Genomic DNA, 25,361 nt, shown 5'->3' with positions numbered 1-25,361 from the left:
AGCCGCTGGCACCGCGGAGGGAGAGGAGGGTCCCAGCCCTCGCGGGGGCTTCTGAGGCTGGCAGCGACCCAGGCCCGAGAACTGCGGGTCATTAGGGTCCAGCGTTCAGGGATGGCATTTATTGAGCGCCTACTGCATGCCACTGCCACCGCAACAGGCCCGGCTCAAGCAGGACTGTCCTCAGGCGGGTTCTTCCCCCCTGTTCTTGGCGCCCCCGGGAGGGTCTGGTCCAGGAGAGACAGGAGTGGTCTGCAGCGTCCGCCCCCCTGTCCTGGGGCGGGTGGTTCAGCCTCCCCAAGGGCAGAGACCCAGGGCTTTCCCAGACTCTCAACCAGGAGAGATCCAGGCCCAGGTCGGTTTACTGAAGAAGAGACTTGAGGTCCTGGGGTCTGTGAGTCCCTGGAAAGAAAGGCCTGTGTCGTTGGGGCCCTTGGCTTGAGCTCCCCCAGGAGCCCAGACCCCCAGCTGACCCGGGACCTCTAGGAAGTGGAAGGTCACGGCCCCTGGCTTCTGCCCGGGTCAGGACCCAGAAATGAGCCGCTGACCCTGACGGTCATGTCACAGCGGCTGGAGACCTTCACATGCACAGGATGAAGCAGGCTCTTTCTACTCGGGAGCGACCACCCTCAATTCCCAAAGAAAGAAGAAAAGGCAGTAATAGAATATTTGTTGAAACTCACACATATGCAAGGAAACTCAAACACAGCAGATATCAAACACCGTTTATTGCCTGTCAAATAGTCAGATGGGCCTAAATCGTGTTTCCCCACGTAGGAAAAGCTGGGAGGGATGGGGAGAGGGAAGGAACATCATTAGAGAACCAACGTTTGGGATGAGCGGATGTAAATAAAATATGCTACTAACCTATAAATTGTCATAGAAAACACAGCTCATGGAAGAAATCCTTGATGGATTAAATAAAAAGCAGTTTACAAAAGGGCCTATAAATTGTTTTTTCATGTTGGGGAAGAAAAAAATGATATATATGCTAGAAAAAACTGGGAGAGATAAGAATCGCCAGCATTCGTCTAACATTTCCCCTTGCCCAGGTGCTGCCTCATCCCATCGAGGCGTCATTAAAAGCCCTGTGACGTGCATTCCATTCGTTAGGAAGTCAAACTTGGAGAAGTTAAGTAGTGCTGCGTGTTAGTGAAGGTGTCTTCATAGGTGTGTATTTAGGTGGTGTGTGTGTGTGTGTGCGTGTGGCAGTCGTGATACACTCAGTTCTGCATAGGAAATAACATTGTCTTTATTTTGCTATAGTTTATCTGACTTTACTCATAAGCGTCCACACTGATGAACAGGTTATACACACGTGCACACACACACCCCGTGTGCATGCACACACACACATGCGTGTACACGTATGCAAACATAACCACATGCACACACGCGCACACTGGCACAGAGTCCCCGGGTTTACAGCGCAGCCCCTGAACACTCTTTAGATTGAACCCCGCCTTCGGGGTTTGCCCCCCTGAGCTCCGTCCAGGGTGCGGGGGCAGCTGACAGCAGCACCGCGGGGCGGGAGCCGATGGCTCTGCTGCACCTGCTGCTCCGGGGCCTGGGCTGACTGTGCCTCCCCGGGTGAGGTCGCCAGGCTGCTGGGCCCCCGCTGACCTCTGACCTGATGACCCCGGGTCCGTGTCTCTCTGTTCCCGTAGGGCCTGGGGACCTCCTGGCTGACTCAGTTTCCCTGGCCCAAGGGGCTCAGTGGCCCCTCCGAGACTCCGCCCTGCCGCCATCTGCCCGGGGGGTCTCCCCTCCCCACCGTGACGTCCACGGGGTTCGCCCACTGCTCAAGCCGCCGGGAACCACTGGGGAGGGTCGCGAGCAGGAGGAGACCCCGCCTTCCGGCCACGGGCACCCTTCACCGCCAGGTGTGGAGCGAGGCTCGGCCTCCAGGGGCGCCGGGGGCCGCGGGGCAGGAGGATTCCCGCCAGGTGGGGGGTCCTCGACCCCGATTCCCTGAGTCCGGCCCCGCTGCAGGTGGTCCGAGGGTCGGGAGACGAGCCCCTGCTGCCCCTGCCCTGGCTGCTCTCCTCTTCCCATGACCCCGAGATGGAAACGGTCCTGTCCTTTTCTAATTTCCCTGAATCCTATCTTCTTCCCGCCAGCTCCCACCGCACTGCTGGACCCACTGCTGGAAGCGGGGACCCTCGATTCTCCTCAGCCTGGTCGCAACCCCGCTTACCCCAGAGTAAAATAACGCACAGATCCTCCCCACCGGCGCTGGACCCCACCCCACTGATCACCAGAGTCCAGCAGCCACCCTCTCCTCCTTTGGGTCAAACGGAAACAAACAGGATTTTAAGGGAAAATGAAAACTTTCCAGTAGTTGAAAAATAACACTGTATGTGAGAGAGAAGGAGAGAATGTGTCCTCCTGAAACAGAGAGAAATCGAATACAGGATGTCGCAGAAGACCGCAAGGATGAAGTTGACAGGGCTGAGAACCAGCTCTCAGGGACAGTCAGCTGGAGCCGAAACAGACCATTAAAATCAGCACAAATTGACATTGAGTAGAAAGTACTGGACACTCGCCCCTTTGGGCCAGGACAGACTCATCCGAGACCAGGGTGGGCGGCATTTGGGGCCTGGGGCAGAGTCCGATTCCCCCACATGGGTCAGCACCCCCATCGCTGGAGAGCTGGGCGGCCCCGGGCAACGTGATGTTCCAGCCCCAGTTTCTCCGAGTAGAAATGGGAATAAGAACAGAACACAGGGTGGGGGTCGGTAGGAGGATGGAATGTGTTAATAGTTGGATAAAGAAATAGTAGCAATCACCCCAAGCAAGAGTAATTATATTTTTGTTAATTTTTTTTAAATACTATTCTTTCATGCATTATAACATGTTTTAAATACTGAGCCTGTAACATGTATGCAGATTCCTTATCTTTTCTTTCCTTTCATTTTTCATTTTTAAAAAGACACAGGGAAGTTAATCCAAATAAGAAGCCCTCATCCCCTAGTGGTTTGCGAAGTAATTTTCCCTTCTTATCAGTGCTGAACGCAGTTCTCACCCTAAAACGTCAGCAGGGCAGAGACTACGGACACGGCCCTGCCCCACAGTGGGCTGGGGCACCCCCAGCGTGGGCTCCCGCCGTCCCCACACCCTGTGGGGGCACATTTGGGGCAAGTCTGTGGACCCATGCCGAGGGCCGGCCTCAGCAACGGGCAGGGTCCTGATGGGGGGGCTGGAGTCAGCGAAGGAAGGAGACAGACACCTTATTGTGTCCGGGTACGAAGATGAAATCTCCGACCAAGCAGAGCATCAGAGCTTCATTTTTATAATTTTCTGTAACATACACACTAGCATTCAGGCATGCAATACTAGAATATTTTGGCTAAATCTCAGACATTATTTATTCTCACACAGTGATCAGTGGGTTTGCAGGGACAGACTCCCTGGAGCGCAGCAAGACACAGTGTTTGGCACAGGCATAGCGGTTCCTGTTATTTAGCACCAAGCAACCTGTAACTATTTTTTGTGTTCATGTTTTAGAGTCTGTTAATCATTACCTTTTTGTTTCTTCTAGCTAACTCTTTCAAAGCTTGGGAAGGGGGATTTCCGCCTAGTTGACAGGTGGCCAGTGGGAGTAAGCAGAAAGGGTGACCTATTGTCTTCTAAGAAAGGAGCAGGCATTGTCACTTACACTGAAGCTAATGCAGGGTAAGCCGCTGGCTTATTAATGTAGCTAGGTGTGGGAGCATTCCACCACCACAGAGCCCAAAAGAGGCCAAATGAGAAAAAAAGGCAGTATGAATATAAGAAACAGCATAAGAAACAAATTCCTTTTAGGCAGGAGTCATAGATGCCACTCGACGCTCTGCCTTGCAGAACAGTCACCACGACATGTAGTGAAGGCCCAGGGACCGTGCCACTAGGCCCACTGCCGGGTGCTGAGTTGGCTGCCCACAGACCCAGGTGTTCCACTGTGAAGATGGGGAGCAGTTGCAGGGTCTTCAAACATTCTGGAGATCACCGTCAGTACTGAAAAAAATTGGTAGTTACGAGAGGGGTCTAAATCCATTAGGAAAGTAGGACGGTGGGTGGGGAGGGGAGGAAGAGGCATGTCAAGGAGCTGACCTCAGGCCCAGCCCCCCTGGCTCCGTGGAGGGGTGGGGGTAAGGGGGAGACTGGAGGGGGGATGGCGTTCACCACCTACGTAACGGGAAACAGAGGCACAAAGCAGATCCAGGGAAAAACAGGGATCTGTACTCTGAAGGCCACCAGGCAGGGAGATGGGAAACAGCCTTCAGATGCAACCACACCCCTTTCTGGGACGAGGGCCAGGCCAGCTTGATGTGGGAATGTGTGGTAGGTAGGAAGGGGTTAACTCTGCAGCCAGAGCCTCCAGGGTGAGTTAGGACTCGAGGCAGCAGAAGGTAGCTTCTCATCCAGGAAAACGACCCAGGCTGCCTCCGGGTCAGCAGAGAGGGGAAGGGGGCGGCAGCGGGCTCTGCCCTGCGGGAACTCAGGGAAATGGGCTGAGAAAAATCCGCCACCTCCGCCAGGTGGCCTCCAAGGTCACCCTGGACATGGGCAGCCACCACCCAAAGGGGAAAAGACAGTTAGTACCATGTGCAGCAGGACTCGTCCCAGGGCCACAGCGAGCCGGGCGGAGGCTGGGAGAGGGCGTCTCTGCTCCGGGAAGTGAGGACACACTCTGGGGGCCTGGGGTCCACTGGGGGACGGAGTGTCACTGTCCACTGCCCCCCACTCCACACCCTCTGGGTAAAGGCTCCAGGGACCCAGAAACGAGCCAGAATCTCTCCAACTGCAGTCACAGCAGAGAATGGAGGGAGAAGGAAATGTTCACATAAGGAGACAGAATTCAGAGTGGAGCTTTGGGACATGCAGGGAGCCGGGAACGGAGGCCACGGGGAGAAGGGACACACATCCACTGGACAGCAAAGATGCCACGTCCAATCCCCATTTCCCGTGAAGGTCACCTAACATGGGGGAAAAAAGGCTTTGCAGGTGTGATGAAGTTAAGCTTCTGAGACTGTGAGATTTTCCTGCCTTACCAGAGAAGGACCAGTATAACCACCGGGTTCCTTAGAAGAGGGAGGAAGAGGGTGAAGGATGGAGGGAAGGAGCTGGATGGTGGAGGCAGCAGTTGTGGCCAGACAGAGAGATGTGAAGATGCCACTGCTGGATTTGAGGACAGAGGAAGGGGCCATGAGCCAAAGAATGCACGGGGCTCCAGATGCTGGAAAAGGCCAGGCATCCAGTTACCCTGCACAGCCTCCAGAGGGAACACAGTCTCACTGACACCTTAATTTCAGATCAGAGAGAAACATTTCAGACTCTGACCTCCCCTGCAAAATAGTAAATTCGTTCAGTTTTAAACCACTGTTGGTGGCTGGTTGTTGCAGCAGCAGTAGGAAACGAAGACACCCACTCTAGACGGAGGAGTCCCTGCAGGTTTACAGACAGGCACAGCATCTACCCTAAACTTGAAGGAGCAGGAGGCCAGGCCAGGTCCCTGCTGTGTCTGGGAGATGGCGTGGGGACTGGTGAAGACGAAGCCTGGAGGACGTATGGGAAGTGGGGAACTCCCCGTCTCACTCTGAGGGGAGCTGAGGACCTGACAGTGGTCCGTGGGGACCCTCCCCCTGATCTCTGCCTCATCCAGCCCACCGTGGCCACAGGCCTCTGTGCTGCACCCGTGTGTGCCAAAGACCATCCAGCCACTGCTGTGTCTCCCGTCAGCCGAGGGGTCCCCTCTCCCCTCCTTGCCCCCGTCCCCCAGACCCAGCCAGGACTCACACGTCCTCCCTCACCCACCTGCCCCCACAGGCTGGGGACTCTCGAGGGCGAGGCCCATGTCGGCTTCACCCCCACATTCCTGGGGCGGACCACAGGCCTCACGGGAAGGAGATCTCGGGAAATACTGACTGACGACTCGACAGAGGGGGCATGGGAGGGATGTAGTGGGCAGATCATCCGAGGAGGGGGGCGGGCGTGAGAAACAGTGCAGGCGGGGAAGCATCAGCCTGTCTGTCAACCAAGAGGCTGGAACGGGCAGGAGCTGCCCTGGGCGGGTCAGGAGGCCCCGGATTCCAGGCTGATGCACGGGACTGGAGGCTGCAGGGGGTGCCATGGGGGTCCTGGAGGAGACGCCCCAGGCTCCCAGAGCAGGGAACGCCCGCCTCAGCCTGCAGCCCACTTCCCTTCTCAAGTCCTGAGCCAGATCCTGGCTCCAGGTGGGTCCCGCTAATCCAGCCGTCTGTCCCTTGATGTGGGCTCAGCTGGGAAGTTTCTGGTTGGCCGTGTGTGTACACGCTTCTGTAAGTGTGTGCATGCATGTGTGTGGTAGCAGTCACAAGTCAGGCCTCAGAAAATATTTATTGGTGGACAGAGGAAAGCACGATGCACGGATCAGTTCTGAGTTTCCAGCTGGAAGAAGACTGTGTCTTGAGGCTGGCAAGGAAACTCCAGGAAACTCTAGGGTTGGCTGGGAACATAATTTAAGTGGAGTCTCGGGGGGCAGTCAGGAATGTATAGGGGACATCAGGCCCAATGGGTGGCTGTAGCTGGGTCTCTGGGAGCAGCTCCGCTCCTGTGACAGGTCAGTGGAAACAGCTGCCGCAGGGTCTCTCCAGAGAGCCCATCAGCTGGGGGAGGGATCCCCTGGTGGGTGGATCTCTTAGAGGTGGGTCAGGGGCTTCCAGGCTCCACCTCTGTCCCAGGAGATGTGGCTGCCGGCTTTCCAGGCAGGGATCATGCCACTGGGAAAGCTCCCCAAGGGTGACTTCCTGGGTCCCCAGGGTGCAGGTGCAGGTGGGCCCAGGGTCAGCATCTGGAAATGACTGCGTACATGCTGGACTCGGCTGGGGGCCCCGTGGGCTGTGGGGACACAGCTCGGGCTGCCCCTTGTGTGAGTGTCTGGTGGTTCAGCTGAGCATACGTCACTTCCTGGGGGTCTCCTGCAGCTGGAACCTGGGGGAGAGACCCAGGGTGAGGTGGGTCCCAAGGAGGACAGGGGCTGGCTGTGTGGGGAGGACTGTGGGAGGCAGCCTGCAGCCTGGCCCCCAATGATCCCCAGCTCAGAACCACGCCACTGGAGCCCCCCACATGGCCTCAGGGTTGGTCAGGGACCCCTAGAATTTAGCAAAGGGGAGTGATGCCACATCACCCCAAGGCCAGGTCATAGGAGACACTGCAGCCTCTGCCCTGCCCCCCTCACCCAGCTCCCTCGCCCTGGGGGACCCCGCTGCCTGGGAGAGGCCCCGTGGCAAGGATCCGAGGCCTCCTGCCCACAGCCCTGGGAGTCAGCCGACTCAGAGGTGGGTCCCAGCCCCGGCCAGGCCTCAGCCCATGGCAGCCCTGCTCGCAGAAACCTCCTGGAGACCCGGAGTGGAACCACCCAGCTCAGCTGCACCTGAACTCCTGAACGAGGAAACTCAGACAACTTCGTTAAGCTGTAAACTTGGGCTCCTTTGTTAGGCAGCAGTAGGCAGCTGATGCAAGGACTCACTGGGGGGCCCGCCTCTCTGTCCTCAGGGAGTCTCTCCTCTGCGGCCGCACCTGGAGGTCGGAGGACAGGTGGGCAGCACTTGCGTGGACCTTAGCAGGCAAGTTTGCCTCAAGTTGCACAGCATCAGCTTTCACCCTCACTCCATCTGGAACACCCTAGAATGTTCCCAAACACCTCCTCCTTCCCTCCTAGCTTCCTGACTCTCCTGAATCCCCACCACTCCTCTCCCAGCCCTCTCCCTCCTCCTGGCCCCTTACCTGGCGCTCTCTGTAGGGCATCAACACCTGGGCTGAGCCTGAGGGGAAAGGAGCATTAGGGCACCTGGAGGCAGAGGGCTGGGGTCCTCGCCCTCGTTCCCGGGGGCCTCACCTCTCCTGCGGCTTCTGCTCCTCGCTCTCACTGCCGGGGGTCCCTGGACAGCCAGGGGTCCAAGCTCAGGCAGAGGCCTTCTTGCAGCTCCCGCCCACCGTCCCGCTCACCCCCTTCTCCCTGGACCTACTGCGCTTTCCGCGACGCTGACGGTGGAGGAGGAAGAGGCCCAGGAGGAGGACGCAGAGCAGAAAGGCCACGGACACCCCAACGAGAATGTAAAGGTGCTCAGACTGCAGGCCTGACGGGCCAGGGGTGTCTAGGAAAGATGGAATCAGATGCTGGCCGCTTGGATTTATTGAGCACCTACTGCATACCACGCACAGCTGGGAGCTTTTCAGGCACCTTCTTATACATATAAAGGATAAGTACATATACATGTACAGGTATGCTTATACATATGTATACATATATATTTCACCCACAGCAAAATCCCACCACGCAAGAATTGTCCCCATTCTGCAGACGGCAAAGCTGACATTCTGAGTTCTGAAGTCCCTGTCCAAGAGTATGCAGCTAATTTTGGTAGAACTGGAACTCGACCCACTCCGAAGGCTGTGGTCTTCCCTGGCCCCGAGAGGCAGCCCCGGCCCGCGCTGCAGGCGGCCGGTCCAGGAGGAGGAAGGGGAGGAGGAGGGGAGGGGGAGGGGAGGGGGAGGGGAGGGGAGGGGGAGGGGCTGCCTCCCAGGGCCGGCCGAGCAGGACCCCCCACCCCCACCCCTCCCCCAGGGGCCTCTTAGCGCTGCCCAAATGGCCCACGGCGTTCCTGGGAATGAGGAATCTGGAAGGATCGGAGTCCAGGCTAGACAGAGAAGGCTCGAGTCCCCCACACCTGCCCACGAGGGTCTCCCTGGATCGCCAAGCCCGGGGCTGACTCCCCACGGCCCAGCGCACCCGGCAGGCTCCCCTGAGCTGGTGGAGATGCTCTGATCTGTGCGGTCCAATGTGCAGCCACACGCAGCTATGCAAATTTACATTTAACTAAAATTAAGGGAAATTTAAACGTCAGATTCTCAGCTGCAGCGGCCACATTCAAAGTGCTCAGTAGCCCGTCGGGGTACTGGTATCCTATTGGACAGCACAGAGGGATGCTGGCATCCTATTGGACAGCACAGGGGGACACTGCCTTCCTATTGGACAGAAGGGTGTGGCTCCTGACCTATTGAACAGCACGGCTGTGGAACGCTTCTTCACCCGGAAGTCCTGCAGCCCTGCTCCCCACCCTCTGCGGATCCTTGCAGAGACTGACAGGTAGGAATGGGGGGCAGAAACCACCCCTTGCAGACTTCCATCTGGGTGCCCACGCTGAGGGCAAGATTCCCGACCTCGAATTCCGGCGCAGCAGCCTCTGAAGGTGGAGCCGCCCTTCTCCGGGTGAACAAACCGCGACCCCGGCGGGCTCGCGTTTTCTGAAGCCCTGCAGACGGCGGGCGAGTACACTGGGCTCCACCAGAGGCCCGGCCTGTCCTTATGTCCTTCCATATTCACCCCGCCCAGGTACAGGGGGCAACACTGCCTCACGTCACAGGTGAAAAGTGAGCCCCTGGGGAGCTTTCCGGACACGGGGAGTCGGGGGGGGGGGCACAGCTGTTCCTCTGCCTGGAGCGCCACCCTCTCCCCTCCCTCCTGCAGCCCCAGGGGCGGAATCTTCAATATTTTTGAGGAAAACAAAAACAGCACCCTCTGGGGAATCCTTCCTTGACCAGTTATTCCAAGACCCCTCACATTCTACATCATTGCTGCCTAAGCTTCCTCTTATAGCCCTTGCCGTAATTTAAAATTCTGTCTGTAATTGCATATATGTTCTTGAAAATTATGTATAATTTAAATTAGAGATTTATAATTTAATTTAAATATTATCTTAAATTACTTATTATATAAGTATGTTTAATATATAATCTATACTATACAATATATAGTATAGTATAGTATATACTACAAATATATATTTAAATATATAAATATATTACTATATAATATAGTTTTTACATATTAATTATAATAACATACAATAAGAACATTATAATATATGCTATGTATTATATATTGTAAATATAATACATTATATCAGATATGATGTATATAACAATAATATATACCAAATAATACAATATTAATATATTAGAGATATTACTTATATGTGATATATATGTATGAATTCTTATATATTATTTGTATACTTACACTGTCTAATATTTCTATCATAAGGTATACTCTACATTGTATTTAATGTTATATATAATATATAATCTATAATGACATGGTTAATAGATAATGTTATCTATTGATATATTAATTGTATCAAATATGTAATATAAATATATAAATTAAATGGTAGCTCCATGATTTGAATCACACATTTATACACATCTCTGCGTCTCTACTGTTCATTCTTTTCCGTCCCTCCCACTGAAGGTCAGGAGGGAAGGGGCCAAACCCCTCACTCTCCGGCCCGCAGTGGCTGCCCCCTCCCGGGAGAGAGGAAATTGCTGTGAGCGGTAGTGAGGGCGACTGGAATTCGGGTTTCCCCTCCGGCGGGCACCGACCCGAGAGCTGCGCGTCCCCGGAACAGCCCCGCCGTGGGTCCTCTGGTGCCCGCCCTGCGCGCGAGGACCCGGGACCGCGCCCCTGACCCCGCGGGCACAGCGCCGGGTGGGCGAGGGGAGCCGAGCAGGTGTCCTGCGCAGAGCCCGGGCTCCCGACCCCGATGCTGCGGGGCGCGGAAAGGGGGCGAGGGAGAGGACAGAGGGGGAGAGAGGGGGAGGCGACGGCGAGAGATCTGCCCGAACCAGACGGGGAACCGGAATCCGAGCCGGGATCCGAGCCCAGGTCCGCCCGGGCCCGCCCCGCAGACCAGGACCCGCCCCGGGGTCTCCGCAGCAAAGCCCCGCGCCGCCCCCGCCTCCCCCACCTGCGGCTGTTGCCCCTGGCCCCTGCCTGGCTCAGAGCCCCCAGCCTCACGCGGGCCTGGCGCTCGGGGCCCAGGGCTGGGCTGGGGAAGGGTCCAGAGACGCCTCCCGCCGGGTCCCCGCCTGCTCCTGGGGGGATCCGGAGAGAGAGGGGAGGGGGCGCTGGAGCCTACTCACCGGGGGGTGGGGTGACCTGACCCCCGCACTGAGTCGGGGAGACCAGGGAGGCAGGGGGTGGACGGACAGAGGGACGGACGGGGTTGGCAGCAGCCCGCGGCCCCTCGCCCCCATTCCCTTCTCAAGCCCCGCGCGCCTCGCTGCGGGCGCGTCCTCCCGGCTGACCTGGCACCCTGCGTGCCCGAGGCCTTGCCGCCTGACCCTGGGGTGCGGGCCCCGTATAAAGAGGGGCCCCTGCCGCCCCCGGCCGCCCCCTCCGACCCTCGGCGGAAAGACCGCGCTCTGGGTCGAGGGCGGGTGGGCGCGAGGCCCTGCTCACCCCGGGCGGTGAAGAGCTGGGGTCTGGAGTCTGTCTGCACTGGCTGACTTCTGCCCTGTGACTTGGGGCAAGAAGCTGTCGTTTAATTTCTGCACATTAAAGGAAGAGGGGGTGGGGGACCAGACTCGCCCCTCCTCCTGGGCTTGCTGCTAGCAGCCGCAGCAGTGCCAGATCGGTCCCATCCCCATGCTGGAGCCGAGTGTCCAGAGGGGACCCAGGACCTGAAGGCAGACGGGCCGCGTGTGCTGAGGGGGAGGGGGCAGGGGAGGGGGGGCAGGGGAGGGGGCCGGGGGTTCAGTGGGGAGGTGGGGGCCACGGGGAACAGGACCCAGGTACCAGAAACCAACCTGAGGGCAGAGCCTGGGATGTGGGGGGGCCCTGGGTGGTGCCCTCATCTGTCACCTTCAGCTCCAGGAATTCGCTGCGCTCAGACCACACGGACCTTTTCAGATAGATGCAGCGATAACGTCCTGCGTCGTGTTCACTCGCTGAGGCGATGGGGAATCTGGCCTCTGTCTCATTGTGAGGAGTCTCCTTTCCACACACTGTCTCGTTGAAGGGCCCTCTCTCCTTCTCCAGGCGAAATGTGTCCACGCTGGAAGGGCCCCGGCACACGAAGGTCACCGAGCTCCCCCGGCGGACCACAGGGCCGGGCTTGGCTGAGATGGACGGTCTGTGAAGGTGCCCTGGGAGGAGATCAGAGCAGGGACCTCAGGGTCCACCTTGGAGAAATCACCAAACCTTGAAAGGCACTCGTCTTAGGTGTACAATGCAGCGATATTTAGCAAATTTACAGAGTTGGGCAACCATCACCACAATCCACTCTCACAACATTTCTGTCTCCCAAAAGGCCACTTGTGCCCCTTCTGTGTGTCCTAGTGTCATCACCACAGGGAATTTTCCCAACAGTTAGTGTCCCCTCCTGGGGTCCATACAGCGTCACCCAAAAACACCGAGCCACAGGGGCCAGGACAAGTCCACAGCAGAGCCCAGCTGTGTCCCTGCCCACGGCCGCCCTCCAGGGGACAGAGAGGGGTGGGAGGAGACCAAAGGGCAGGGATGCCCAGGTCATGTGGGGAGGGGGGACTTCAAGCAAGGGAAGTGGGGAGGCTGGAGCTGGTGGCCTGAAGGGCAGTTGATAAGTGCCCGGGTGGGATTGGGGGGGCAGCAGGTCGCTGCCTCGGTGGGATTGGGGACAGCTGGTCAGAGCCCAGGGGGGCTGGGGGGCAGCTGGTCAGTGCTGGGGGCTGGGAGAGGGGTGCGGTGCCCAGGGCTCTGTGCGAGTCCAGTGGGGGGTCGTAAAGCCCCAGCACAGGCCTGGCAGCAGACGCCCCCTGCCCTAATGCAAGTCCTCTGCTGAGCAGCCGCCTCTGCGTTTGTGCCTCTGTCCCTCCCCATTTCCTCTCTTGAAAACCCCCAGCCTTCCCCAACTTGGCTGAGGGGGTCGGGGGAGAGCGGGTCTCCGAGCAGAGAGAGTTAACACATCCGGTGGGGAGGAGTCAAGGAGCCGGGGGAGGCTCCTCTCACCGTTCATTCATTCATTCACGCATTCATTCACTCATCCGTCCAAGATGTGTCGGGTCATCTCTCTGTCCCTCGACAGATGCCTCCCGGCGCCCCTGGTTCTGCAAACACGACAAACCCAGCATCCCTGCCCTCGTGGAGCTGAGAGTCCAGAGACAGGACAGACGTTCATCAACTAACTCTCCTAACCCGCAGCCGCAGGCCGAGGTAAGTGCCCGCGGGGGTGCGGGCAGGGCCGGGAGGCGCGAGGGGGCAGCCGGCCTCTGAGGGCTCCGAGCCGCGGTCTGAACACAAGTCACCCGAGCCGGGCAGGCGGGGAGGGCTGGGCGCTCAGGACGGAGGAATCGGCGTGAGAGGAGGGTCCCAGCCGAGCCGGGAAGCTGCTGTCTGAGGACCTGACAGAAAGGAGCGGCTAAGGGGGCCGGACCGCAGCGGGCAGGATGAACAGGTCCGGGCAAGACAGGGATGCGTGGGTCTGATTCTACCTGAAGGCACACTATGCGAGGGCATCACGAAAAATAAAATTCGCTTTAAAATTTTTTTTAAAAAGGTGAAAATTTAAATAATAAATGAAAAAAGAATGAAATTTTTAAAATAAAGTACTTTCATGGAAAGTAAAGTGAGCATATGTGTTTTGAAGTGCAAATAACGTCGCTTTGGTGGAGAAGAGGGAGCGCGGAAAGCCGGCCGGGCGCGCGCGGGAGGCGGCGCAGCGGGGACGGGGTGGAGGGAAAGTGTGGGAACAGACAGAGGAGGCTTGAGAACAACGGGGGGAAAAGCCAACAGCAACTGGTGGTGCATTACGTACTCGGGGACAGAGAAGGCGCGGTTGGAAGAAGCTCAGATCCCGCCCTTCGTGCCTCTAACATGCCCCGCCGGGGGCGCCGGGGGCCTCAGGCTGACGCGGAAGGCTCGGGGTCACCTCGGCGGTGCTGGACGTGAGCTGAGTTTAGAGCATGGAGCGGAGCTAGAGACCTTGGTGGAGACGAGCGGGAGAACTGGACTAGGGGTTTGCATTGGGGTCGTCTGGAAGTGGGGTATATTTTGTATATTTAAGCCCCCCACCCCCACCCTTAGAGTCAACGTGACCCCGCCCAGGGCTGCGCTGGGTGCAGAGCGGGTTGGGACGTGGGAAGGAAAACTCACCCCTCTGCGCGGGGATCGTCGGGCCCAGACAGAGCACTGGAAGAGAAACCCCACTGAGGAAACGCCCAGCACCCCGTTTCCCTGCACGCTGCTCTGGGGGACGCCTGATGGTGGGGAGGGGCGACTGGGAACCCCGCCCAGGATTTCCAAAACCCCTTCCTCTATGAGAACTCAAAGTATAATCCTTGTTACTCTGAAGGTGTCAACAGGCGCCCCTACCCCCTCTAAAAGTCTGACCCGTCCCACCCCTGCTGCCGGCTCCCAGGACGGAGCCTCTGAGCTCAGGCAGGGCCCGGGATGACGGCTGAGTGAGCACAGACCCCGGGGAGGAGACCCCTGCCACAGGCCCAGAGCGTCCTGGATGGCGACTGAAGAGGGAGCTGGATCCCCGCCCGGGGTCTCCCACCCGCTCTGTCCCTCTCCTCCTCCCCCTTCGTTCCCAGACTCACCGAGGCCCAGCAGGGCGGTGGGATGGGGGGTCATGGTCCTGCGGTGGAAGGTCAGAGCCCCGCAGCAGAGACAAGTGCACAGGATGTGTGGGCGACGTGGGGTTTCTGCATCAACCGCCGCTGGGAAAGCGGAAGAGCTTGGCCTCCAATCCTGCCCACTCCTGCCCCAGCCAGACAGGGGGAGGGCCCCAGCTTCAGATAGATGTTTCTTATCCAGAGGCTTTGAATAAGACTGAACTCATCTGTAGGTGAAACCCGTGAAATGTTAAACTCCCTCTAAATCCCTGGCGAGTAGGACACAGGTTGTGAAATTGAGTGTCAACTCCAGGTACGAATGAATGTCTGTTCTTGGACATGTCATTAGGCCACTTGAAGCCTACATTTTCTCATATTTAAAATGGGGGCCATAAAATCTTTTTCAAAGTCTTTAATATTATTATACATGTTCAATTCCCAACAAGGATTAGTGCATTAAAATAGCCAACCAATAATAAGTTCCCTTCACATCTTTCCCTAGTGTCATTCCCATTTTGCTTCTCAGCTCCTCTTTCCAACCGACAGTAGTATCCAAGTATTAAATTATCCTACTCTCTGTCTCTCTCAGGTTTTCATTAGTAATTTTCAAAATATAATTTTGTATAATTTTACCCATATTTTTACATCATTATTGTCATAACATATATATAACATAAAATTTGCCATTTTGATCATTTTTAAGTATAAAATTCAGTAGCATTCAGGTGCTATCATCACCACCATCTATTACCAATACTTTTCCATCACCCCAAACAGAAATCTGTACAGATTATACAATAACTCCACATTCCCCCTTCTCCAATAGTCAAAGAGTTAAAATAACCCAAGTGTCCATCAACTGATTAACGGATAAACAAAATGTGGTTTATCCATACAATGGAATATTATTCAGCCATGAAAAGGAATGAAGTTCTGCTTCATGCTACAACATGAATGAACCTCAAAGACACCATGTTGAGTGAAAAAAGACAGATGCAAAAGGATAAATATTGTAAGGATTCCACTCATATGAAATGAACAGAATCAGTAAATTCATTAGTGGTTTTTAATCAGCTTTATTAAAGAATAATTTATGAACAATAAGTGCATCTATTAAATAAGTGCAATTCAATTAATTTGACTGTGTATATACATGTGAAACCATCATCATATTTAAGCTTTCCATCATTTCCAAAAAATTCTTTTTGCCCCTTTGCCTCCAGGCAACCACTGGTAATTTTTTCTTTTTAGAAAATATTTCTTTGCTAATTTATTTTTTAAATAAATACCTTATCTTAGAATAACTTTAGATTTGCAGACAAGTTGTTAAGATAATGCAAAACCCCTACAAATGTTCCACTAATGTGGAACATAACCACATTATGTAACCATGTAACCACACAAGACAAGTGTCTATAACTATGGTACACTGGTCAAAACCAATAAGCTAACATTGGTACAGTATTTAACTAAAGTACAGACTTCATTTGGATTTCATCAGTGCATTAGTCAGGATTCTCCAGAGAAAAAGAACCTACAGTAGATGATAGATAGATAGATAGATAGATACATAGATACATAGATAGATAGATGATAGATAGATAGGGATATTAAAAGATGTGTAATAGGAATTGGCTCATGCAAGCATGGCAATAGGCAAATCCAAATTCCACAGGGCAAGCAGCAAGCTGGAAACTTACTGAAGTGATATTGAATTCCCCAGGAGAAGCCACAAGTTGGAAATCCTATGAAGGTGACAATGAATTTCCCAGGAGAAGCTGGCTGGCTGGAGTAGAGGTAGAAATTCTTCTTTCTGCCTACTGAAAACTCCAGTTCTCTGTTAAGGCCTCCAACTGATTTGATGGACTTCTCTCATTGCTGAAGGCCATTTGTTGATTGTAGATGTCATCAGCCATAGATGTTACCATCCAGCCAATGACTTAAATCCAGGAAATATCCCCACAGTGGCAATCGGGCCAGTGCTTGTTCAAACATCTGGACTCTATAATCCAGCCAAGTTGACACATGAAATTATCACAATACTAGTTTTTCCACTAATGTCCTTTTCCTGTCTCAGGATCCAATTCAGAGTAGCACATTGCATTTAGTTACCTCCATTTTAAATACATAGAAGAGTTTTTGTTTTCTTGGTTGGGTGCTGATTGGTAGTCCCCTCATACCTAAATACTGTATGTATTCTCTGATGCAGGAAAGACTTGGGGATGGGCTATGTGCTCACTACTTAAAGAAAGAAGGACAGAAAGACTCAACATTTATTTGTTCCACCACAAACTAAAGTCAGGGACCCATTGCAGCAGTTATTCTGGGTTTCCCCTTAAGGACGTTGTGATGGTTAATTCTCTGTGTCAACCTGGCCGGGTTGTTGTGTCCAGTGGTTGGGTCAAACTCTAGCCTAGAAGTTGTTGTGAAGGTACTCGGCAGCTGTGATCAGCATCTGCAATCAGTTGACTTTACGTAAAGGAGCTGACTCTTGATAATGTGCATGGGCCCCATCTACTCAACTGGAGATCTTAACATCAAAAACCAAGGTTTCCTGGTGAAGAAGAAATTCTCCCTCAAGACGACACCTTCTACTCCTCTCAGAGTTTCCAGCCTGTGGCCTCCCCCATGGATTCTGGACTCAAGGCTGCAACTTCAACTCTTTCTGGAACTTCTTTCCTGCCAGCCTGGCCTACAGATTTTGGACTCACCCACTCTCATAATTGTGTGAGCCAATTCCTTAAAAATAAATCATACATATGTGTAATCTCCTGTAGGCTCTGTTTCTCTGGAGAACTCTGACTGAATCAGAGGTTATTTTGGAGATATCCCCTCTCCACTGTTCTCAGGTCTCTTCTCTTTTGTATCCTTCAAAGATCTTCATCTCCCAACTGTAGGACATTCACACCCAAAGCATCTTGGTATAGCAGGAAAGCACTTCACATAGGGTAAAAATGGTGCACCCTCCTCAAACAAAAATTTTACTTGAAGGGCAGCACAAGAATGGAATTGTGATTCTCTTAATAGATTCTGATACATGAATAATATTTACAAATTAAATAAAAGCAAAACCCAACCATAAAGGCAAAATCTACATAAATAACACGGCATAAAATGAGGCATGATATTTTATTGAAAGGTGGGGTTGCATCAGAATATTCCAAATACTCAAGCAGTAGTCCATGGTCACTGCCGGCTCACCAGCCCTCCCAGGACTGTGAGGTAGCTTTGACCCGCATCTGGGATTTCATGGATAGACTGGAGAACCTGGCCTAGATCCTGGTCCTCAGCCCCTAGTCTTTCCTCCATTGTACAGATTATCTAATCAAATCCCAAAGACTCCAGTTTTTGCATGTCCCCATTTTGGCTCAGCCAGAGAAGAGTTTCTCAGATGGGGGTATCCAGAAGGGAACATGAGCCCAGAGTGTCCCCTGGTCTCCTATTTCCAGAAGACACAAATGCAAAACTCTCCCCAAATCATCTGCCTTAGCCCATCTCTCTGAGATCCACCTCTCCTGTCTGGGAAAATCCTTTGTGTTCAGCCAATAAAGCAACCTAAGGGTGCTGGGGGTGGCGGGCAGCTCACTATTTGTGCCAAGATCTTCTGGCCCCAATGAAACTAGGCAGAAGGGTTCATAATTGGTGACCCATCTCCATATGAATTCAGCTGAGTCTCGGGGGTGGATGACCTCAGCTTCCCATGGGCTCTGACCTCCAACCCAATGCTATGATCTTCAGGCCAAGATTTTCCACATGACCCTCTCCTCCCTTCCATGCCAGGACTTACCAAGACATGACAGATGATGGGCGTGGGAGCACAGAACTGCTTCTGCTGCATAGGAAGGAGGAGCCCAGCAAAACTGAAAAATGCACAGGATGTAGTGACTATGAACAAGCACCACAGTTCAAATAGTTTACCAGCTGATAACCACATAGAAAAATGAACCATTTCTTCCTACCATGTATAGTTCTCTGATTTTCCCCAGGTTGGGGCTGAAGAAGGAACATAGCTTCCTAGAAATTTTTTTACATGAGACCCAAAGCTATAGTGTTTGACAAGAATCACGTCTCTCTTCCAAACCTCATGTCCAATGTGGTCACAACTTGGTTTTTCCAAATGCTGAACTCATCAAAGCTTTTTAAAAACTTGCCTTGATCTATTAACTACAAGGTCTTCTTATTATCACAGTATACAATATTCTTTTACCAACTGAATATGTTAGTACATTATTCTCATAAAAACATTTGAAGCATATATTCAAATGACTATTACAACTAGAATTTTAACTTAATACCACTCATAAAGTCATAAACTTTCCTTCACAAAAGTCAACCAATTATTGAGAATATCTTGGAATTCCACAAAACTAGCAAAGTATGATACATGTAAAAGGTGTTTTGGGGGGGACTTATCTAAATACTCATGATTAATGTTCCAAATTAAGATTCCTCTCCCATGCAAGCTCGCTCTCCCTCTCTCTCTCTCTCTCTCTGCCTCTCTCTCTCTCTCTCTCTCCTCCCTCTTCCTTATTCTTATCTCTCTTAAAGATAGCCCTATAATCCTAGGCCCCTGGATTACTACAAATTTCAATTTACTTAATGCTATACTCAGTGGTAGGCTGGAGCCAGCCCATCCCAACTCTGAAGACTGACTGTGGGCATCTCTTCCCAAATCCACGTTCAGTGACATCACATTGGTAGCTTGAAATCCGTCATGGTGTCAATATTTACACCATGGAAATTGGCAAACACTCGATTCAGGTATTTTCCCTCAGACAGCTGATTATTAAACATTTACCAGCATATCACTGGCTACACTAAGCCATATCTCCAGAGGCCAATTAAAAGGAAATTAACCAGAACAAGTAAAAGAAAAAACCCATGAAATCAAATCTATTTCTCTGGCTTACCCCATCCTTCCTTCATCACTTGAAGTAACAAACATCCTAAATCTTTTCAAATTTCCCTTGCATTTTTGCAAATAAAGTTTCATCACATATATATCTACTTGTGTGTACATATGTAAATTGCCATTTTTAAGTTTGTGACAAAGAATAATTTTGAAAGTGATTTTTAAAACCTCATCAAAAATACTGTGAGCATATGTCAATGTTTTATTAATTCATTAATGATGAGGAAATGGTTCAAAATTCCTATATTATCCAAATATTTATCCTTCCCATTGTTCATTCCTTCATACATTTCTTAGTTTCCACTGGGATTTTTTTTCTTTTGCCTGAAACTTTTATTCTTTGGGTACCCATCCATCAGTAATGAATACAATCAGCCTTTCATTGTCTGAAATGTCTTTAGTTCACCTCCAATTTTGAAAAGCATTTTCTCTTGTTCTAGAATTTTAGATTGGAAGTTATTTTCTTTCAACACTTTAAATATGTCAGTATTCCATTGTTGCCAGAATTCATCATTTCTGTTGAGAATAAGCCGTCAATCTTATTGTTGCTCCTTTAGAAATAATGTGTTCTTTTTACTTCAATACTTCTAAGATTTCCTCTTTGTCTTCGTGTTTCAGCAGTTTTACTATGATGACTCTCAGGATATGCGTGTGTGTGTGCATGTTTTACTTTTATCTAAGTAAATACACAAAAATGTGCACATATGACATGCACAGCTTGATGGATTTTCACAAATTGAACACCATCATGTCATCACCAACCTGATCAATCAACAGAACTAGCTCCTTATAAGTCTCTTTATTCTGCTTGCTAGTAACTTCTCTCCAAGGGCAATGACTATCACGACTTCTAAAAGCAAGGATTAAGTTTGCCTGCTTGAGTTCTTTCTAGAGATGTGAAAGTGCTCTGTGTTCTGTCCCTGTCTGGCTTGTTTTGCATAACCAAATGTTTGTCAGATTTAAACAGAATAGTGCTTGTAGTTGTAAATCATCAATTGTTAAATAACCACAATTTCATTTATCCATTCTAGTGTTAATGATCATTTTTTAGTTTCTAGTTTAGAGTTCAGGCTATATAGAAAGTTCTGCTTAGAACATTTTAATACATATACATTTAATGCATTTATGCTGGTATTTGTAAGGTAGTTTGGTTTGAAAGATGGGCAGTGAAGCCAAATGGGCAGGTAACAAAGAAAAGTTTTATTTGAGAGACGCCTCAGGACATCCCCCACCAGCAGAAATGCTGCTTGGAGGGGAAAGTGTGCAGTTGGGTGGTGAGATTTCTTTTTATTGGGTTTTTTGCAGACCAGGAGGTTACATGGTGTAAGGTATGTGAACTTTGGTGAATAGGGGGTTAAACATAGTTTATCTTGTAACTTTGGCAATGTCTGGTTTGTGCATTTGAACAGGAGAGGTGGTGCGGAGGGAATAAATTTGTTAGGAAAAGGGAGGGGGACAGTGATGGGTGAGAACAAAGTGGTGTGAAAATAGGGGAAGGGAAGTGGCAGCTACGTGAGGCAGGGTCTGATCTGCAGTCTGGTTTTGCAAAACAGGGAGATGAGGGAGGGGCCTGGGATGAGGATCTGTTTTCCGTATCTGCTTCGTGCTGACCAGGGGTGTAGAGATGTTCCTAGCCGTGATCTTGTAGCAATAAGTAATGAGCTTATTGCACGAGGAGCACATCTCCAACAGTGGCCTGGATGGTTCTGCAAATGAAATTTACTAAGAGCCATACGAGGCAGGGGCCCACAAGTGAAATAATAAGATTAGTTTTTTCTTTTTTGTCTTTCTTTTATATAAGATTACCATTAAAGGAGTTAAAAGGGGTATAAGGATAGTGTAGAACAGTGAAGAGAAGTAAGAAAAGAAACTTTTAAGCTCAGATGGATTATTTACTGCATTTTTTGGCTCACTTTATGATGTCTATACTTTGTTTTAAAGTTGTGAGACTTTTAACTACCTGGCCAGTTGTACTTATGTAAAAACAGCAAGTTTTATTAAGCAAAGCACAGGTTCTCCTGTTTTAGCTGCAAGAATATTTAAGACTCATTTGTTTTGTAGAGCCAGGCCTGCTAGACTGTCTATGGACTTTTTTTGGTTTTTATGGATTTTTTGTAGCTATACTTAATTGTACTATATTTTTAATGGGACTTTTATGCTTTTGCTTGGGAAGACAGCTTATTTCTTGGATTTGAGCACCTAATGCTTGAGTTTGAGACTTTTTATTTATTCCCACTATGGGACAGGTTTTAGATGAGAGAGGGCCAGAGTGAGAGGTTAAGACAGAATAGATGGCTCCATATTAATTAAAAAAAAATTATCGGTCTTACTTGCCACGTCAAGAGACACCCGGGGCTTGATGATCGTGATGTTTCTTGGTGAGATGCAGGGAGTCATTTGTCCCAGACCCCTTCAGCCCTGGTCAGGGGCGGCCAGCAGGGCTTTTGGAGAGGCCTCACTCCCCCTCAGGGGCTCAATGCACTCTTGGGCTCAGTGTTCTGGCTTTCTGCACTGTGAACAGGGCCCAGGAGGCTCTCCGTTCTCAGGGCTCCTTTCATCCTTGGGGACACTCTTGTTTCCAGTGCTCTATCTGCATTAGTGACAGGTTTCTGGTGGCTTCTGCCCTTGAGTGACCCTGAAATGGCTGATTACCTTTTACAGCTAAAGCTATGAGCCCTGCCTTATTCCGGCCCCATCTTGCTCTCTCCTCCTCTGCAGTCTGGTCCCAATTATTAAAGACAGAAAAGGCAGTATTTATAAAGCTTTTCATAGGTGTTTGTGGTCCCGAGGCTGACATACTATAAAGTAGGTTTTAACATGACTTGTTTTTACCTTCTATTAGGTGAGTAATTATATGGTTTTTTGCTTTCAGGTTTTATTGTCCCCTCTGATGGTTCTAGACAGGGTCTGTGCCAGGAACAGCTTCAGTCCCAGCTCTATACCATGTGGGCTCTTTCTCTTGCAATTTATTTGCATGTTTGGGGGCTTTTACCCAGATTCTTTGCTTTTCCTCAGGAGTGCAGCAGGAGGAAAGAATAATTTGAATGTTTTTCCAAGCAAACTTGTAAGTTAAGACTAGACTTTTAACTTTTCTATAAATTTGGAGGGGTTTTCAGAAATTTTTTCCAGTTGTTTTTTACACTTGCCAAGTCTGTCATAGAAAAAGGGACATAGATTCTTTAAGTTTTTATGTTTTTGTTTGCTAAAGTTTTGGTGGACACAGAGGCCAGGTTTAGGGGATTTTTATTTCTGAGTCTTTTGATGTTTTAAGCTGTGGAGGTTTGACTAACAACAGATTATTTAAAATATTTGCTTGTTTTTCCTGAGATAAAAGGGATTTTTTCTATATTTTGCCTTTAAGATAATATACTTTACAAGCTTCTCATATGGTTCTGTCTTGATAGAGGATTATAAAAGTTGGACCTACGTAATTTTAGACTATTTCCCTTTTTTGGTAAAAAAAATTTAATTGGTATATGGTATTAAAGGTAGGAGTGCTGTTTTGTGGTCATTTTTCTCCGTTTTAATTTGCACTGGGGCTAAACATTGTTACAATAAAGAGGCAGCCCACAGCCTGCTGTGGAAAATTTCATTTTCATGATTTTCCTTTTTTAATTAGGGTGTATAGAGGTTTTTAAATTCATACTAAATAGAGTATAAACAGTTTTTTTAATAACTTAATAAACTAATAAAAGCTATTAATTGTTTAGAAATAAGCAGTGTGGGATAATTTTGTATTTTAACAACAACAGCTGAAGGAATAGCCTTAGTTTTACTTAACCAGACAATACCCAAGAACTTGATAGAGTAGTCAGGATCTGTTGGAGGTTTTTACATTTTTAAATTTTGAAGCATAGCAAATGTTCATTGCTGTTTTTCCCAAATGAAAGTGGTTGCAGTTTGGTTGAAGGGATTTAAAGATATGCTAAATAACATTTTAGCAAGCTTTAACATAAAGTTAAATTGGCTTAATTGAGTACTTATATCCTGCAAGAAGGTAATTACATCTGGTACAGCACAAATAAAGAAGGAGTAACTACATTAAGTTCACTATAATTAATGGTTATTTGCCAGGTACTATTAGGTTTTTTTTCTTTTATTGGCCAGACAGGGCTATTAAACGGCTCCGATAGTTTACATTGATATACATTCACAGCACATTTGGGGGAAGGCACTTTTGATGAGGAGGTTTTGCTAGGGCAGTGGCAACTGCTCAGACTTTTTCCCTTTTGGGGGATTAGGTATTGAGTTTTCTCTGTTTTAACCCTTTGTTGGATCAGAGGTTGAACATGTGTACTTTTTTCAGTTTTAATTTTTTAGTTAGACAGGGGTTTACATTTTAGGGTTTCAGTTAGGGGAAGCTAGGATATATTTAACTTGCTGTTTGGCAGACTGCCACATCAGCTGTTAAGGCTTTTTGTAGCTGAACACACAGCTTTTAAAAATGGTCAGGTTACTGCTGCAAAAGCCTAGTAGCTTTTTTTTTAATGCAATTTTCTTAGTCCTGCTTTAGTATAGGTTCCACCCTGAGTGGCAGTTAAAACATTCAGGGCCATTTTATTTTGCAAGACCACCCCCCAAGCTGTGATGTTTTATTATTAAGCCACGACATTGCTAGTTTCCATCATTCCCCAACTTTGACCAGGGAAACAAACTTATTTTTCTGCAAATTTTTGCAGCTCTCTGCCTTCACCCTTACATTTCATTTCACATTTTTCCGTTCTGAAACAAGTCATCTAGGACAAAACCATCTTTCCTTTCCTTCTAATACACATCTTTTACACTTTTCATACTTAGGTTATCAAAATAATTTTGGAAGCTGTTTTTAAGCAAACATTCCACAACATGCTACCACATTTTCTTTTAAACAATTAGTTAAAGGCAAAATTACTTTCCTTTTTCTTTTAATAAAAGCATTTCTTATACCTTTTAAACTTAAGTTACCAAAACAATTTTGGAAAGTGTTGTTAAGCAAACATTTTAGAGCATACTATCACCATGAAAATTAAACTTGTTAGAATAATGTTAAACATTTAAAACATTTCAGTTCATGCATTATCAAAATAGTAATACACAATTTTTAACAAGAATTGGTAGCACGTGTAAACATTGACTGGATGTCTGAGTGGTCTAAAAATATATAAGTTGAGTTTTTATTAGTAGATAGAAGAGTTTTTGGTGAGGGGATTTTTGTGTTGTGTATTTTAGGGTTGCCAAGAGAGGGAGAGAAAGGGAAAGAAGGGGGGTTGGTAGGGTTTGTTGAAGAGGTTTTATTGACTAAAGACAGGAAGAAGATGCTTGATAGAGTTTTGGGAGAAGGAATGAGTATATGGGCTTCTAATTCAGTATGTTTTTTAGGATTGGCATGGGGCAGTGTGGAAGGATAAGGAATGAGTGGGTAAATACGTAGTTGTTAAGTGAGCAGGGTGGAAGTGGGTGAAGACAGTAAGTGGTCCTTGTGTGTATAGAAACGGATTTGGCTTACCTGCTACTGAGAGAGTTACCTGAGGTTTCCTGCGACAGACTGTCCCACGGCCTTGTGAGGTTTTTAGGCACCTTCAGTTTTCTGCCACCACTTGCCTGCTTGCATTTAAAACAGGCTCCAGGGCCTTTTTACATGTTTATTGTTAAAGACCTTAAAGCCTAGATCAATTAGCGCTCTTTGATTAGTGGGGTTTCCTGCTGGGCCATTTACATTCTCTCAGGGCCCTGCAGTGGCTTCCACCAGTCTATTATTAGGGTCCTGTTTACTTACGGTGTCTGCATCAGTTTGAGCTGCTAGTTATACTCGTTCCTTCTCTTTGGGGGAGAAGTGGGTAGAGAGGATGACATAGAGATCTTACCAGGTATAGGACACAGTGAGGTATTGAAATTTGTTAAGAAATTGGGTAGGGTTAGTAGAATATGAGCCTAGACACTCTTTAATTTGGGAAAGGTTAGAAAGAGAGAAGGGAACATGGATACAGAGGGGTCCCTCCAGTCCAGACACTTTTCAGAAAGGGAAGACAGGCTGATGAGTTCTCAAGGAGGCTTGAAACAGGTGAGGGGTTAGAGG

The 25,361-nt window shown here is 49.6% G+C and overlaps 1 protein-coding gene and 1 long non-coding RNA gene across 11 annotated transcripts in view; one reads left to right on the top strand and one right to left on the bottom strand.

Annotated features, from left to right (window-relative positions):
• Nucleotides 1-6,335: 6,335 nt before the first annotated feature.
• Nucleotides 6,336-24,936, bottom strand: LAIR1 (leukocyte associated immunoglobulin like receptor 1). Of its 9 annotated transcripts, none has more exons than XM_037819110.1 (11): nucleotides 24,792-24,904; nucleotides 18,182-18,254; nucleotides 14,380-14,621; nucleotides 13,931-13,966; nucleotides 11,608-11,946; nucleotides 11,261-11,349; nucleotides 7,986-8,114; nucleotides 7,856-7,898; nucleotides 7,744-7,781; nucleotides 7,487-7,536; nucleotides 6,336-6,948 (listed from the first exon to the last, which is right to left on the bottom strand). In XM_037819110.1, the coding sequence occupies exons 3-11, from the start codon at nucleotides 14,411-14,413 to the stop codon at nucleotides 6,918-6,920; spliced, it is 789 nt and encodes a 262-aa protein (XP_037675038.1). In that variant the 5' UTR covers nucleotides 14,414-14,621; nucleotides 18,182-18,254; nucleotides 24,792-24,904; the 3' UTR covers nucleotides 6,336-6,917. The 9 variants fall into 9 exon arrangements, 7 of the variants coding, with proteins under 7 accessions (XP_037675038.1, XP_037675037.1, XP_037675033.1 ...); XM_037819109.1 differs by having other exon boundaries at nucleotides 11,261-11,321; nucleotides 11,663-11,946; nucleotides 24,792-24,859; XM_037819105.1 differs by having other exon boundaries at nucleotides 7,391-7,536; nucleotides 11,261-11,321; nucleotides 11,663-11,946; nucleotides 24,792-24,830.
• LOC119521086 overlaps nucleotides 12,763-25,361 on the top strand; it is a 56,671-nt gene continuing 44,072 nt past the window's right edge. For both annotated transcript variants that reach the window (XR_005214303.1, XR_005214302.1), the window contains exon 1: nucleotides 12,763-12,991. This is a non-coding gene — a long non-coding RNA (uncharacterized LOC119521086). The remainder of the gene's footprint in view (nucleotides 12,992-25,361) is intronic.

This window comes from Choloepus didactylus, chromosome 27 (genome assembly GCF_015220235.1).
Source record: "Choloepus didactylus isolate mChoDid1 chromosome 27, mChoDid1.pri, whole genome shotgun sequence".
Classification (NCBI taxonomy): domain Eukaryota; kingdom Metazoa; phylum Chordata; class Mammalia; order Pilosa; family Megalonychidae; genus Choloepus; species Choloepus didactylus.
Note: the sequence above shows the minus strand (reverse complement) of the source record. Positions and strands in the feature narration are given on the sequence as shown.

What these genes read in the sequence shown, in the direction of transcription:
- LAIR1 (XM_037819105.1), bottom strand. Translation starts at nt 14,413, where the DNA reads ATGACCCCCCATCCCACCGCCCTGCTGGGCCTCG. An exon ending in GACGATCCCCGCGCAGAGGG is followed by an intron (nt 11,947 to 13,930) that starts GTGAGTTTTCCT and finishes ATCTCCTCCCAG; the next exon opens with GGCACCTTCACAGACCGTCC. An exon ending in TCAGCGTCGCGGAAAGCGCA is followed by an intron (nt 7,899 to 7,985) that starts GTAGGTCCAGGG and finishes CTGGCTGTCCAG; the next exon opens with GGACCCCCGGCAGTGAGAGC.